The sequence below is a fragment of the Aspergillus nomiae genome (genome assembly GCF_001204775.2).
Source record: "Aspergillus nomiae NRRL 13137 chromosome Unknown contig00349, whole genome shotgun sequence".
Lineage (NCBI taxonomy): Eukaryota > Fungi > Ascomycota > Eurotiomycetes > Eurotiales > Aspergillaceae > Aspergillus > Aspergillus nomiae.
The window spans coordinates 20,738-35,469 of NW_015378404.1; the positions used below are offsets into that span (position 1 = coordinate 20,738).

The 14,732-nt window shown below is 50.5% G+C and overlaps 4 protein-coding genes across 4 annotated transcripts; 2 read left to right on the plus strand and 2 right to left on the minus strand.

The window, feature by feature from the left end:
* Positions 1-775: 775 nt before the first annotated feature.
* Positions 776-3,678, minus strand: ANOM_009645 (coatomer subunit beta'; the record flags this gene model as incomplete). The annotated part of the gene is made up of 6 exons (XM_015554901.1): positions 776-1,930; positions 1,988-3,256; positions 3,315-3,346; positions 3,408-3,429; positions 3,482-3,544; positions 3,661-3,678. The coding sequence occupies 6 exons, from the start codon at positions 3,676-3,678 to the stop codon at positions 776-778; spliced, it is 2,559 nt and encodes an 852-aa protein (XP_015403320.1).
* A 564-nt stretch (positions 3,679-4,242) lies between these two features.
* ANOM_009646 (complex I NDUFA5 subunit family protein) lies at positions 4,243-5,278 on the minus strand. Its single transcript, XM_015554902.1, has 3 exons — positions 4,664-5,278; positions 4,505-4,609; positions 4,243-4,448 (listed from the first exon to the last, which is right to left on the minus strand). Exons 1-3 carry the CDS (start codon positions 5,203-5,205, stop codon positions 4,379-4,381), a joined length of 717 nt encoding a protein of 238 aa, XP_015403318.1. The 5' UTR covers positions 5,206-5,278; the 3' UTR covers positions 4,243-4,378.
* Positions 5,279-5,721: 443 nt separating this feature from the next.
* Positions 5,722-10,137, plus strand: ANOM_009647 (putative disulfide isomerase; the record flags this gene model as incomplete). The annotated part of the gene is made up of 7 exons (XM_015554903.1): positions 5,722-5,948; positions 6,001-6,082; positions 6,145-7,668; positions 7,731-8,078; positions 9,021-9,088; positions 9,519-9,666; positions 9,730-10,137. The coding sequence occupies 7 exons, from the start codon at positions 5,722-5,724 to the stop codon at positions 9,736-9,738; spliced, it is 2,406 nt and encodes an 801-aa protein (XP_015403322.1). The 3' UTR covers positions 9,739-10,137.
* Positions 10,138-10,934: 797 nt separating this feature from the next.
* On the plus strand, positions 10,935-12,774 carry ANOM_009648 (amino acid permease; the record flags this gene model as incomplete). Its single annotated transcript, XM_015554904.1, has 4 exons — positions 10,935-11,202; positions 11,252-11,363; positions 11,440-12,251; positions 12,338-12,774. The coding sequence occupies 4 exons, from the start codon at positions 10,935-10,937 to the stop codon at positions 12,772-12,774; spliced, it is 1,629 nt and encodes a 542-aa protein (XP_015403323.1).
* Positions 12,775-14,732: the final 1,958 nt, after the last annotated feature.

Sequence of the window (14,732 nt, forward strand, 5' to 3'; positions counted from 1 at the left end):
AAGATGTTCATTCCAACTATGAAGAACTAGACTATTGTTCTACAATCCCAATGGCTTTGTACTTTTGAACAGTCATCATTTGGTTTACCAGAACTACGCCCAAACCGGCTACCGAAAATCACACTCTCCATAGATCGAAGTACTACGTAATAATCCCACCCACTCGTCAGCATATTATATCCAGAAAAATTAAAGCCAAAAATATCTCCAGACCACCATCTATGGAAAATGCACACCACACAACTACACTATGACTCATGACAACACTGCCGCCCTTCTCCTGACACACAACACATCTGGTGTGATATTCGCCACATTTATAGAAAGGGACGCCGGCGGCCGAAGTGGCGCCAGACAAATACCACCACGGGCCGATTCCACGACGCCGGTGAGTGGAGGTCTGTAACATGTTAGTTCTGGAGGATAGAAAACATCAAGTTTGGCCTTTGAATTGAGCTATTTTATGGGTAATGATGTTGCTTCTCCCCTCCATGGTGCATGGCGCCTCATCCTTAGTATTCAATATACCTGGAAGCAGGTAGGGCTCGAGCAGCGAGCAACACAGGATAATGCAGATAGTAATCTCATTTCCTAAAGAACAATGAACGCGATCTTTACAAAGGGCCATGGTGGATATGAGACGTAATAATATTTAAGTCATAGCGGGCAAAATGGTAGAAGAGGAAAAAAATAGGTAGAACAAATAACTCTAGAACAATAAGGTAATAGATACACCCAACTTCTCTCTGCACCCCACTGTCATTCACCTTTTCGTTCATGCTTCGGCTTCGACCTCTGGCGCCCCGTTGGCTGCTGACTCGGCTGGTTCGTCATCGTTAACGTCGATAAGGGACTCTGAAGAAGGAGGCTCAGGGACAACGCCTTCCTTCTCCAGGCGGAGGTACTCATCCCATTCGGGGAAGAGGTCGTCATCGGCGGTAGCGTCGGGAGCACCAGGAGGGACACCGATCAGGCGAGCGATCTTTGTCTTTCCAGACTGCTCGAGCGACTGCTTCCACTGAACGACGAGCTCGGGTGCCCGGGATGGCTTGTAGGTCTGTGTGAAAAGAACGGCTTCCGCGAGACGGTTGGTCCGCACAAGAAGGTCTGTGCAGGCATCGATATCACCGAGAGACCACAAGGTAGAGAAAGCAACATTGTGCAGGCCGGCCTCGGAGGCTTGTTCTGCGAGGTTACGGAGACCCTCCTTGTTGCCGCTGGCGGTATGCAAAAGCAGGAGGGAGCCAACATCCTTAGCATTGGTGAAGCACTCCTGGGCCAGATCCAGATTCCATCCTGCCAGGGCAGCATCACCAACAGTCTTCCATTTATGTTCGACGTTGGCTTCACGAGCAATTTCGAGGGCAATGTCGAGATTGTTGAGAGAAAGGGCAAGGTCAAAACGATGTTCCGGGTCAGTGGCGACTTCAAGGGCCATGTCCTTGTAGCCTTGGCCCTCGAGGAACCGCGCAACCTTGTTGATCTGGTCCTGCGGGATGTCCTTTAGCAGCTCTGCTGCCATATCCATATCTCCACGAAGAACCACGGTCTGGTATTCGACCATGCTAAGTGAGAGACCAAAAGAAACAACGTTGACATCCTTATCAGCCAGATATACCCTGCCATCGCGAGGCAAGTAACCGAGGACATACATGCCCTGATCAAAGTGAGAGATTGTGTAGGTCTGATCACCAACAAGGTAGTTCAAGCGGTTCGTCGAATTGGTGTAGATAAAGCAGTCACCAACCCATTGACCTGTCCTGACAGTCTCATTGACATCAGTGACGACTTCGAAAGCCGACTCAACACCATCCTCGTCGGCTTCTCCCTCATTGAGACCGTTGATGTAGTTCTCCCTCGAGAATCGGAGCACGTAGAATGAGTCCTCGCAGGCAAGGGTCACCAACTCTCCAGACTCAGACCAATAAACCTAGAAACAGTGTTAGCGACTGGGCTTTATTGATGGTTATTTTTCGGTGATTCTTACGGCCTTCGGATCGACTTCAATGCGACGGACTAGATTGCCGGTTTCCCAGTCGAACATACCAATGCCTCCTTGTCCTTTGACACCAAGAAGCACACCATCAGTGAGACCTTCGGCTTGGAAGCCGACATCTAAGCCGCCACTGACTTCCTTGAAGTTCCTGAAGATCTTGACACTAGTTGATGACTCGCGAATAGCATAGTCATTGCTGTTATCCTTCGAGCCCCAGGCGAAATCGAGAGCTTGTCCGAATGCCTTATTTCTCCAGGCAAGGGCAGTGTAGATGATATACTCGCCATCGCCGCATACTGAAACGAAACGGCCATTGGGCGAGTGTGATAGCGTCTGTGGGTAGACCTCGCATGAGCCCAGCTCCTTCGTCGGTAAGGAGATTGGTGCACCATCCTTGACAGTAGCATCGCCACCCTTGATGACTGTGGAAACCACTTCATTGTGCCTTGCCCAGACAATCTTTCCCGATCCGTCCATAGAGACAGCAGGTTCCTCGCGACCCATTTTAACGACCACTGCACCATCATCAAAACCCATTGCGATACCCTGTCTACCGCGCTGGTATGCAACACACCACGCTCTTTCAAGACCATAGCTTAACGATTGTTCCAGTCGGTATGTGTTTGCGTGCCAGATCTTGATGGTTCCATCTTCAGATCCCGAAATGATCACTGGTAATTCCGGGTGATAGCAGGCGAAGGAAACATTACTTGTGTGTCCTTCCAATGTTGCAATGAGCGCCTTTGTGGTGTAATCCCAGACCTTAACCGTCTTATCATCTGAGGTGGTAAGAAGATACGGCTTATCGGCTTGTGGATAGTAGTCGACATAGTTAACACCCTTCGTCTCGTGGGCCTCCAATGTGAAGTTGGCATGTGGAGAACCAAGACTCCAGATCTTGACAGTCCGATCCAAACATGCAGATGCGAATGTGTTTGTGTCCTTGGGATTAATAGACAGTCCCATCACATAATGAGCGTGACCTTCGTACACCTGGACACACTTCCAACCTTTCTCCCAATCCCAAAGCTTGATTGTCATATCATCGGAGGCGGTAAGAACGAAAGGCTGGGTGGGATGAACAGCAATCGAACGAATATAGTCCGGGTGGGCCTCAAACGAGGCAATCTTCTCGGAAGTGTTGTAGTTGTATACGCGGAGTTGGAAGTCATCTGATCCGCAAACAATCCAGTTTTTGCGTGCAATAAACCGACCAGCTCGTACAGGGACATCGGTAAGTTCGAAGGTTTTAATAATTGACTACGGAAATTGACAGTCAGAAGATGTTTGAGCGTAACGTTGCTCATCAAATACTTACCTGAGTCTCGTAAGACCAGATGTATACGTGACCTATGGATTCCGATTAGCGCATTCAGCCTATAGCCGTTTATATGTAGATCCCCCAACGCACCGCTGTATAAGGTCGTCAGGATCTGAAGTTCAGTCAGTATGATATGTCGATATCTGAGATCGTTAGGAACTCACCCATGGCTCCGTCGGATGGAAGTCAATGCCCTTTACTCGCTCCGAGCGAGCAAAGAGCTGTCTCTATTGAGTTGCAATTATGGTCAGCAACAATATCATTTCCATTCAACTGTATGCTCAAATGAAGAAGCGCCAGTTCATTCCACATGTAAAACCATTCCGAGCAACACACGGCGTACCTTAACATCCAATCTCATGTTGTGTGGGGAAGGAGAATGTCGCGACTATTTGCGGCGTCGGGGGCGGAGGGGAAGAAACCAGGCCACGAGCGGCTCAGACAGCCCAACCCGGGGTTGCAAATAACTTCCCTTGGAAGTATGTATTAAAAGCGCACAAAGATGAGGAAGTCCCCGACCGGAATGGCCTGTAGGTTACCAATGTAGTTGTTCAGGGACTCGGCAGCGATGTGTCCACAAGGAGACGGAAACCCGCCAGCTATCTACAATAGCCTAGCGACCTGAACCCTCACCGCCTACGATTCTAGGCTTCATACAAGATCTCAATTGGATGATTCCAGTTCATACTCGTCGCAATGCTAGGTACCCAGGTAGATTTCCCATTCTATCCTATGTAATAGTCACCCTTTAAGATAACACATTCTAAATGTCCGCTAAAGTGAGCGCAGTGCCCACAAACGCACAGCAGCGCGGCCATTAACATTGTCTACAATGTTCCAATGCTTCAACGATCAACCACCTTTGTCTATTGCGTAGGAAACTCCCTGTATCAATTCGAACTTGATTGCTGTATAGAGCATGAAGACATGAACCTTCTAATAGTGGATATAATTTCGACAAGATAGCGTTCCTTTCCATTTGACACGCATCGGCTAATAAATACAAGTGGGGTTAAGGATCATAGAAATGAACAAGTCTTTTTATTCATCGGAGTCAGCCTTTATGCAGAGTCTTTGCGCTCAAAGTAGGACCACTGGCCAGGGGTGGGCTTTTCCTCTAGCTCCTCCCAACTTGTCGGATGTCAGCATATTCCTTGCATGATGCTCTTCGTGGGTTGAGGACTTACACCTTGGACTTGGACATCTCGTCAACAAGCTTCAGCTCACCCTCTGCAACTTGGATGACCTCCTCAAGGAGACCAGCGCCAATCTGGTTCTCGATTTCGGCAACCCTGAGGTTTATTGTAAGCTATGTTTCCAAAAGAAAGTGTAAGGTAAGAACATACTGCTCTGCTTCCAAGGCGGGCTCGTTCTCCCACTTCATAGCGTGAGTATGGAAATCAGACTCGTTCTCTGCATTGGTGGAATCTTCGATAGCCTGATGCCACCGAGCTTCTTCCTCTGGAGTACGGGCAGGGCCTTCACTAGTCGGCTCGAGGGCTTCTCCATCCCACTCCTCACCCCGAGGATTGTCGCTTCCATCGCCGCGCAAAACTCCCGCGTACGAGCCATCTGGGCGAAGGAGAGAAGCGAACCGCTCAGGTTCAGTACCAATGGCCTTCTTCACGCGCTCCAACCAAGCCTCATAGCCAGGAGGTTTCGTAGATTCAACAATTTGCAGACGGTGGCGGGTTACAGCCTCGGTGGACTGGCGGTAGACGGAAGACTCGGGGAAGGCCTTCAATTTCTGCAGGGTAGTTGTGTAGAGATAGATCAAAGTCGGGCGGGGACTGGGATGAGTGACAAGGCCGGTGATACCGGTGGGAGCAAAAGGCTCCAGGTACCGAGCCGGCTTGACGTTGGCCAGCAACCGGAATGTGGACCTCATTGTATTCGGAGGGTATATGAGAAGAAGGGGAGAAAGAATTGACCCAAAAAGGTGAAGAATATCAGGGCCAATGGCAGACCATGTAATTTAGTATCTCAGGTTGTCATTGACTTCGGGAGCGAAGTTGAGGTTCCGTCGGGAGGCGGAGAAACAGAGATTCCACCAGGACGTTCCGGCCACTTAGTTTCATCTGAAGGGAACTAAACTTATCGATCTCTCCGCGCCTAGGGGGTTTACCCATTCTCACCCGCATTCGAGACCATCCTTCTTCTTGAGGACCTGCGGATTTGTCCGCAGATTTCTCGTCACTCTAAATATAATCGCCTGTATCGGTTTTAGAGCCGGTTCCTCTACGGCGGTTGTTCCCACTTGCTGTGGCCACCGCGCCGCATTTCGACACTCGTTCCAGGTCTTCATGTGCCACCCGTAATTTCTCTGGCAATCGCCCTTTGTTCTTACGTTCACTTCTCTTTAAAGACATCGTTTCAAGGTCTCGGACCTTGACTTGCAGTCAGTATGAGGGCATCCTTGCTGGCGTGTTCGCTTCTCTCTTTATTCTCTATCCCCTCTCTCGCTTCTCCTTCCGACAACGTCCTTGAATCCAGAAATGGTCGACTTGTGAAGAGAGCCGACGATCCCGTCGACCCGGGTACCCTGTCTACTACCTTTAACGGTGTTGAAGTGCCTCCTATGAAAGATTTGACGCCTGATAACTTCGAGGAAACCGTCAAGGACGGCTACTGGTTAGAACTCTTCTCACTCCGGTGTCTAGATGCCTGCTCTAACATCTACCAGGTTTATTAAGCAATTCTCTCCTGCCTGCCCGCATTGCCAAAAGATCGCTCCGGCATGGCAGACACTCTATGAATACTACTATGTATGTGCTGTGGCCTTGCCGATTAGGGAGTGTGCTCGTTCAAGCCCGCTAACAAAAGGTAGACTTCGGATCCTTTGGCCTCGTCCTCTTCGAAACCGTCCGATACTAAGTCCCTGAACTCCTTCCATGGCTTCTACAACTTCCACTTTGCATCGCTGAACTGCCAGGCCTATGGCGACTTTTGCAAGAAATTGGACGTCAAGTACTTCCCGCAATTCTCGCTGTATCACAATGGTGAGAGGGTGGAGGAGTTCACTGGAAAGAAGTCAATGGAAGGTCTGAGCGAGTACGTTGAAGACAAACTTGAATCGATCAAGCCTGGGTCTCGTCCCGCCAAGGGAGTTAACCTACCGAAGCCCGGCGCCAAGGGCGTGGATACGAAGGCTGAACCAGAGGTTCCCGCTGCTAAAGACAAGGACCCCGAGGCAGGCGCCAAGGCTGGTGAAAAGCACAATGAGCAAGTTTCCGCCGAGGATGCGTCTTCTGACAAAGCCGCTGCGTTGAAGGCCAAAACGAAACCGAAGGGAGGTCCAGCAAACCCTCAAGGAATCTCTGTTCCCCTCACCGCCGAGAGCTTCCAGAAACTTGTCACGACCACACAGGATCCATGGTTTATTAAGTTTTATGCCCCATGGTGCCATCACTGCCAGGCACTTGCCCCTAACTGGCAGCAAATGGCCAGGGAAATGCAAAACGTCCTAAACGTCGGAGAAGTAAACTGTGACGCTGAGCCCAGACTTTGCAAAGATGCTCATGTGTCGGCCTTTCCCACGATGTATTTCTTCCGGGGCGGTGAGAGGGTTGAATACAACGGCCTTCGGGGCCTAGGCGATCTAGTCAACTATGCCAAGAAGGCAGTTGACGTTGGCTTGGGTGTTCAGGACGTCGACGCCACTTCCTTCAAGGAGCTGGAGGAGAAGGAAGAAGTCATTTTCTTGTACTTCTACGATCACGCTACGACATCGGAGGATTTTGAGGCTCTGGAGCGCCTAACTCTTAGCTTGATCGGCCATGGACGAATTGTGAAAACGAACAGCGCAGCCCTGGCCGAACGGTTCAAGATTTCAACATGGCCCCGCCTTCTTGTTGTCCGAGACGGTCGAGCCAACTACTATACTCCGATTGCTCCCAAGGACATGCGAGACTTCCGACAGATCTTGGGATGGATGCGCACCGTGTGGTTACCCATCGTCCCCGAACTTACCGCCTCCAACGCTGGAGAAATCATGGATGGCAGGTACGTGGTTCTCGGAATCTTGAGCCGGGGACGCTCGGACGAATTCTTGCAGTCAAAGAAGGAGCTGAAGAGCGCGGCTCTTGAATGGATGGACAAGCAAGTTCAGTTGTTCCAGTTGGAACGGCAAGAACTTCGGGACGCCAAACAACTCCGCATTGAGGAGGCTGATGACCGTAACGACCAGCGTGCGTTGCGAGCTGCCAAGAACATGCGCATCACAATCCGTGAAGATGACAAGAAACAGGTCGGCTTCGCCTGGGTGGATGGCGACTTCTGGGAACGGTGGTTGAGAAATGCCTATGGTATTGATGTGGCAAATGGGGAACGAGTCATTATCAATGATCACGATGTAAGTGCTGCCTCCTCGGCGGAAGAAAGCCTTTATTTTGAGACTGATACTAACCCGGCCAGAACCGACGGTACTGGGACTCATCTTCTAGCGGATCTCCCATCCTGGCCTCACGTACTTCTATTCTCGAAACTATTCCTCTTGTGATCGCCAACTCCCCTAAACTGACACCGAAGTCCACTGTTGGCACTTTTGAGTCTATCTTTTTCTTCGCTCGGTCCTTCATCGTCAACCACCCCATACTCTTCGTTCTCATCCTGATCGTCTCCATTGTTGGTGCGACATTGTTGGCTCGAGCCAGGGGCCGTCGTGCCGGCCGCGGTGGCATTCTCGGTGTCACTAACGGCAGCAATGGTTTCTTTCACCTTGATGGGAAAGAAGGTCTGCTGAATGGCGGCTCAACCGGCAAGGTAGATTAGTCGACGGTGGATGACCCAGAAGTATCATCTGTACAGTTATTATATTTATTTCCACCTCTTTTTCTCCCTTGACGTGTCCCTCCATCCTTCATTTCGCTCGTGCTCATTTCAACTGGCTTTTCTCTTGGTTTGTAAGGTTTTTAACTGTGTCCTATATCTTGGTATTGATGATGCCCTTCATATATCTCATTCCATTTTTACATTGATCTCCTGGTTTAGGCGGCGTTCGGGCGAGTGTTGTGCTGTCGGCAAGCTCCTCCATAATTTGTACCAGACACGCAAGTGCCTCCTTAGTACCTATACAGATTACAAAAAGCTATCGTTCTACGTTACCAGCGGAGTAATGATGAAGTGTAGTGTAGGGTTTAGGGCTGTACAAGCAATGTCCAGATGCCAACTGGTTGCCCTGATGGGCGCCAAAGAAATAAAAGGAAAGACAGAAATAGCTTGAAGGTTTAGATATCATGGAAATGTTTAGATTTTACTAATGACCACATCTGATATTCAAGTATCTCATACAATGCGCAAGGCACTCGAACCACTAACCGCGTTGATCTCGAATGTAAAAGCGAGGCTCTGATTCGACAGTCCAGGTATTTCACGTGATGGTCAATTGGCGGGCGGTGATTGGCTATCGGGTTGCCGCAAGCATTGTGAACGTCGCGGAGTCTCCCGGTTTTCTACGACTGCCTTGAATCTCGATTGCTGCTGTCAATTATCGCTTTATTAGAACTGTTCTTGCTTAGATCCTGCTTCTAAGTCTATAGACAAGATGGCATGTGTACCCCTGTCTAAAATATCTCCGTTTTAGTTGGGTCGAAAGCCCGTTCACTCTCCAAGGGCTCAGGTTATGAGTGTGATGTTCAATCGCACCGACCGTCAGCAGAGAAACCATATGAAACTAGCCAATTGCTAACCACCGTGTTCTTATAGTTCTCTCAGACCCTTCGTCGTGCTGCGGCCCAGACTGCTGGTGCCTACCGCTCTCCTTTCGCTCCCAAGTGAGATCCTCCGAACCTTCAATTGACAGTACCGTATCACGATATGCACATGGGGTGTACCTGTACTCTGAGCCTGGCCTGGTTTGGTCTTGGAAATGGTGTTTTGATCGACCTTCAGCTCTGAGCGTGCGGCCAGCAAAGGCAGCCCACGCCGTATCGCCAGGGTTGAGACCTACATTGTTGCCGGCGGGCAGGGCAGCCCAATGAAATCGTTGAATACGCAACCAAAATGATGAGGGAGGCTTGCTAATTCGAGTCCTTGATGATCTTCAGGTACACTACTCCTCTCAACTTCCACGGTGTGACCGTTGGCGCTGCTACCAAGTAGTGAGTACCACCTGTTTTATACTCCCATGCATCTCTCCCCCATTCCGGCGGGATCCTCTACTCCTTCATTATTCGAGTCGTACTGACTGCGTTGCGATCACAGTGCCCAGATTGCCGCTACTTTCGGTGCCAGCGCTGGTGTCTTCGCCATCTTCTTCTTCGGTGAAGTTCCCCGTGTCCGCAACGATATCCTGCGTCAGCTTCCCTTCTTCGACCAGTACTTCGACCGCACCATTGCCCCCGAGGACAACGTACGTACCCGCTTTCTCCTAGGATTGCCGATTCGGGATGTTGATGTGCTAACAATCATGTAGCCCTTCTAAACGTTTCCTTACGAAGTACGATCCCTCAGCCATATCCTACTCGCAGGGATTTATGTTTGCGCATATGCTCCCTATCAGCTATATAGTGGAGGAAGGAGTCGGTTCTGTACTGTGTAGAATAGCAGCGATGAATTGTGACAGCACATAGACACGCCTCCTTAATTATCACTTCCTTTGTTTCTGTTTGGCTGTTGGGTACTGCAAATGGACCTCCGGGGATCGCCGCGTTTCGGGGATACCGGGGACGTCCAAAGCAAACAATCCTGCTAAATGTAGGGACCGATATCTGTGCTCAATGATGGTTGATAGCCTGGCGACAAAAGATATCCACGGCCAGGGTTTCCCATAAGGGCAGGTCCAGCCTACTGTACTATCAAAGTAAGAATGGTTTGCACTAAGGAAGACTGATTGGATTAATAGGCGTTATCATGTCGAATAAGAATCGTCCCGTAATTTGGGTTATCTTTTGGATGCTACTCTTATCAAGGTTGAACGTCCGTCCGTCGACACGCCACCGTCTCGGACTGATAAGAAACCCCGACATTTTGTGTCTTGGGCCTCCTTACTGAGGGCAAGCGAGGTCGAAGCTATGTGACCAACCTTCTTTGAATGTGGCGCCGCCTGAAACTGCCCTGCTGAGTATGGACGATGCGGCTAAGCTTTGGAGAGCTGTGCGGAGTAGACTGATGTTGCTGCACGATGAATGGTTCACTGCATCACAAGGAGAGTGTGACCAGGTGCCAAGCAACCAGCAACCCCCCACCTGCGAATTCCTCCCAGCTTCCCCATCCATGTCATTTGCAGATTACTAGTATCGAACTTAGCATCAGCCAAAGAGAATGCGTCTCCTCATCGCGGCGTCGGCTCCGGAAGGGGTGGGTACTCTTCCCCCCGTGCAGGGTGCATGGTTACTTTGAGATCACCATCGTTCCGCAGCTCCAGCCCTGGACATATCTATATCTATATATATTGCATCCCTCCACCTTCCGCAGTTCACCGTTGAAGTTGTCACTGAAACGCTATACTTGTGTCACTGCAGCGTCACAAACCTTGAGTCCCCCAGCGACAGTTCCGTGGTCAGCTTGGAATGACCGGTTATCTTATATCCTCCGCCTCTACAGGAATCCCTGTCTCTCGGTCGAAAAAACCTCCTAGCTCGAAATCGATCCTCGATTGCCAAGAACAACATCGTCATCATGTCTTCCGTGGACAAGTCGACGCCTGTATATAAGGCCACCTCGAAGGGGTCAGTATACGCCGATGTGGACCATGACCCGGTCACCACGGTGCTGCCCAATGGCGACGTGCCTTATACGGACCATGCCATGGACGCGGATGAGCGGGTCATTGTAGCCCTGGGGTACAAGCAGGAGTTCAAACGAGAGTTCTCGCTATGGACTACATTCTGCGTCAGCTTTGCTGTGCTTGGGCTGCTCCCATCGTTTGCCAGCACAATATACTACGGTAGCTACTCTGACGCCGAGGGAATTCTCGCGGGCTGACATCCGTCCAGGGATGGGCTATGCGGGCACAGCAGGCATGGTTTGGGGTTGGATCATAGCTATGCTTTTCATCCAGTGTGTAGCCATGTCAATGGCTGAACTGTGTTCGGCGATGCCAACAAGGTACGCTCGCTTCATCTTCTTTCGCACCGACCAAACAAGTAGTCTGGTCTTCCTCTATCGAAACTGACATCCCCAGTGGCGGTCTCTACTATGCAGCTGCAGTACTCGCACCTCCAGGATACGGACCATTCGCGGCATGGATCACTGGGTGGTCCAACTGGATTGGACAGATTACAGCAGCACCGTCGGTGGACTTTTCACTGGCTGCGATGATCCTGGCTGCAGCGTCGGTACAAAACCCAGACTACGTTCCTACTTCTTGGCAAACATTTCTCCTTACCACACTTATCATGATCCTCCACGCGGTAATCAGCAGCATGCCAACGAGATGGGTTGCCCAGTTTAACTCGTGGGGCTCAACTTTCAACATGTTTGCGCTCATCGCTGTCCTCATCGCCATTCCGGCAGGGACGAAGAATGAACCCAAGTTCACCCCGTCCAAGGAAGTATGGGGGACAATCACCAACTTGACTGACTTTCCAGATGGGGTCGCGGTGCTCATGACCTTTGTCGGGGTGATCTGGACCATGTCTGGGTATGATTCTCCGTTCCACCTAAGTGAGGAGTGTTCCAACGCAAACATCGCCTCTCCGCGGGCCATCGTGATGACTTCGGGCGTCGGGGGCTTGATGGGCTGGTTCTTGCAGCTTGTAGTCGCTTACACCGTCACTGATATCGAGGCGGTGATAGACTCTGATCTTGGGCAGCCTTGGGCGTCATACTTGTTACAGGTGATGCCACAAAAAACCGCCCTGGGAATACTCGCTTTAACGATCATCTGTGGGTTCTCGATGGGCCAAGGATGTATGGTTGCCGCATCGCGAGTCACGTACGCCTATGCCCGCGACGACTGCTTTCCTCTGTCAGGGATCTGGAAGAAAGTTGACAGTCGCACCCAACGCCCGTGAACGCTGTCATCGTAAACGCCGTCCTCGGGATCCTGATGTGCCTCTTGATCCTCGCCGGGGATGTAGCGATTGGCGCTCTCTTCTCGATCGGTGCCATTGCGCAGTTCGTTGCCTTTGCGATCCCCATTTGCATTCGGGTGTTCTTCGTTGGTAACCGTTTCCGGCGGGGACCATGGCACTTGGGGCCATTTGGCCCATACATTGGAGGCGCGGGCGTGCTCTTTGTGCTGCTGATGGTGCCCATTCTGTGCCTTCCCAGTGTAACAGGGGGTGACCTGACACCGGATCTGATGAATTGGACGTGTCTTGTCTGGGGCGCTCCGATGCTGGCGGTGAGCATCTGGTGGGTGGTCGACGCCCACAGGTGGTTCAAGGGACCAAAGGTCAATGTGGAGCATGCCATCCACCCCGTGCAGGAGGAAAGGCCCGTTGTTGTTGATGTGGGGTTCAATGGCGGCGAAGAGGAAGATACGTCCGGCAGGTCGGACCGAAGTCAGGGCTGAAAGAGCATGCATGCCCTTGGACGTACATCTATGAAACTATCTGTCTAATTTCGTTTTTTTATCTTATATATCACAGTCAGGTTTGCAACGTACGCATGTAGTATATCAAATGACGGTATCTTTCTGCTCTCATACACACCGGTATTCCGAAATGTACATGATATCAATCCACAGACAATCTGAAGCTGAAACCAAAGCTGTGCGCTGCTACTGGCAGATCGTTAGCCAAACGGTGAAATGAAGCGAGGCGCCGGATCGACATGTCACAATGTCCTAATTGGGGAAACGATCGAAGCCACAACCAAGGCATTCGACTGCACTCCCTGAATATCGAATCCTACCCTGCAGGTGAACACAGCGAGAAGCAGATCGCCTTACATATCTCGACTGTATCCAGTTGCCTACACCATCACGGATCTGAGCTCAGGCATAGATATCAGGCCAGGGGACAGAGCGAGGGACCGTCCTGTACTTGAGGGAAATGATGAGAAAAGCTGAATATACTGTTTGTCAATGCGAGCCATACTCTTGGTGGGATCATGCCGTAGTCTATAGAAAGCGATACCTTAGAGAGAATCTGTCTTGGCCAGTTCGTCAGTACAAGAGAACTATTTGGTAAAACTATCGTTCTTACACAACCTCTCGAGTGCACATCCAATACTGAACCAAATATATCTTCCTTCTTCTATTTATAACCGGAATTCCAAAAATAAGCTGGATTCAGAAAACACCCAGTGGTGCCAGATACCTCGACAAACAACCAACTCAACCGGCGAGCTGTGTATGTATATCGATAGCATACCGCATCCAATCCCAGTCCACGAGCGTAAACAGCCTCATATCGAACCCTTTAAAACCCACACTGCACTGACATCATCACAAACAGAACACTCTCTCCCTCTCGTAGCGCATAACCAAGGAAGAAGAGCCACCAGCAGCCTCTTCCGGCACCGCCTCGCAACACAAAACCACCATCCACATGAGAGGTCACATCCACACGCCTCCACGTCCAGCAGCAGCAGCAGTATACCGGTACACAACCGCTACATCACCGCGGATAAGTCCGATGCACGAAGGTTGCGTGCCAACCTATCAGCGGCGCGCATCCAGCTGCAACCGTCCTTGCATCGCGTCGTTAGCCTGGCGCACAAGCCCTCCCTTGGTCCTATACTTTGCGCCGAGGTACCTGGTACACTGCATGCTATCGGATCTGGATTGCGACGGCGCCTGCAGATAAGAACGACGTGCGTCATTTCGGTGGTCCTTCCTTGCATATCGTGTATGCATGGTCATAGGGGAATGTATGACGAAGTATGTTCCTCCTATGGAAAGAAGGGATATGGATTCCGTACTACGTACTTTGTATACTTTCGCGATAGATGGGGGGCGGGCATTCTAGAAGAACTCAAGCCAACTGACAACCTCGAAACTTACTTCCCTGGATCCACTGAGTCCGCTATTCTGCACAGAATCGAGTGCAGACACACCTAGCTATAAAGTATAGTATCATACTAACTTATATAGATATATATATAAAAACCAACCCATGCATCACCGAATACACCCTTTGATTAAAACGTAGTACAACAAACAGTCCATCATCCCATCTCCCCCTACCTATACCTATACCTACCGACTACCTACGCGTAGAAACACAAAGAGTATCGTAACTCACCAAATCACCCAACCCAACACTCCTCTTTCTCTCAACACATTGAATAACAATCCTCACCTCCAAGCTCCACAAACCCCCCCCACAACGGCTCATTCCAAAAGCCGCTCTACCCATATCCTTCCCCCCGAAAACAAATCAAATCAAACCAAAAATAAAACCCAAAAACCCCTCAAAACGAACCCGACTCCAGTGCGCAATTCTGCAGGTACAAGAAACATGCACATATTGCACAATCGGGCTTGGCCCATTTCCCCTCTAACCGAGCCGAATGCCACCCACATGA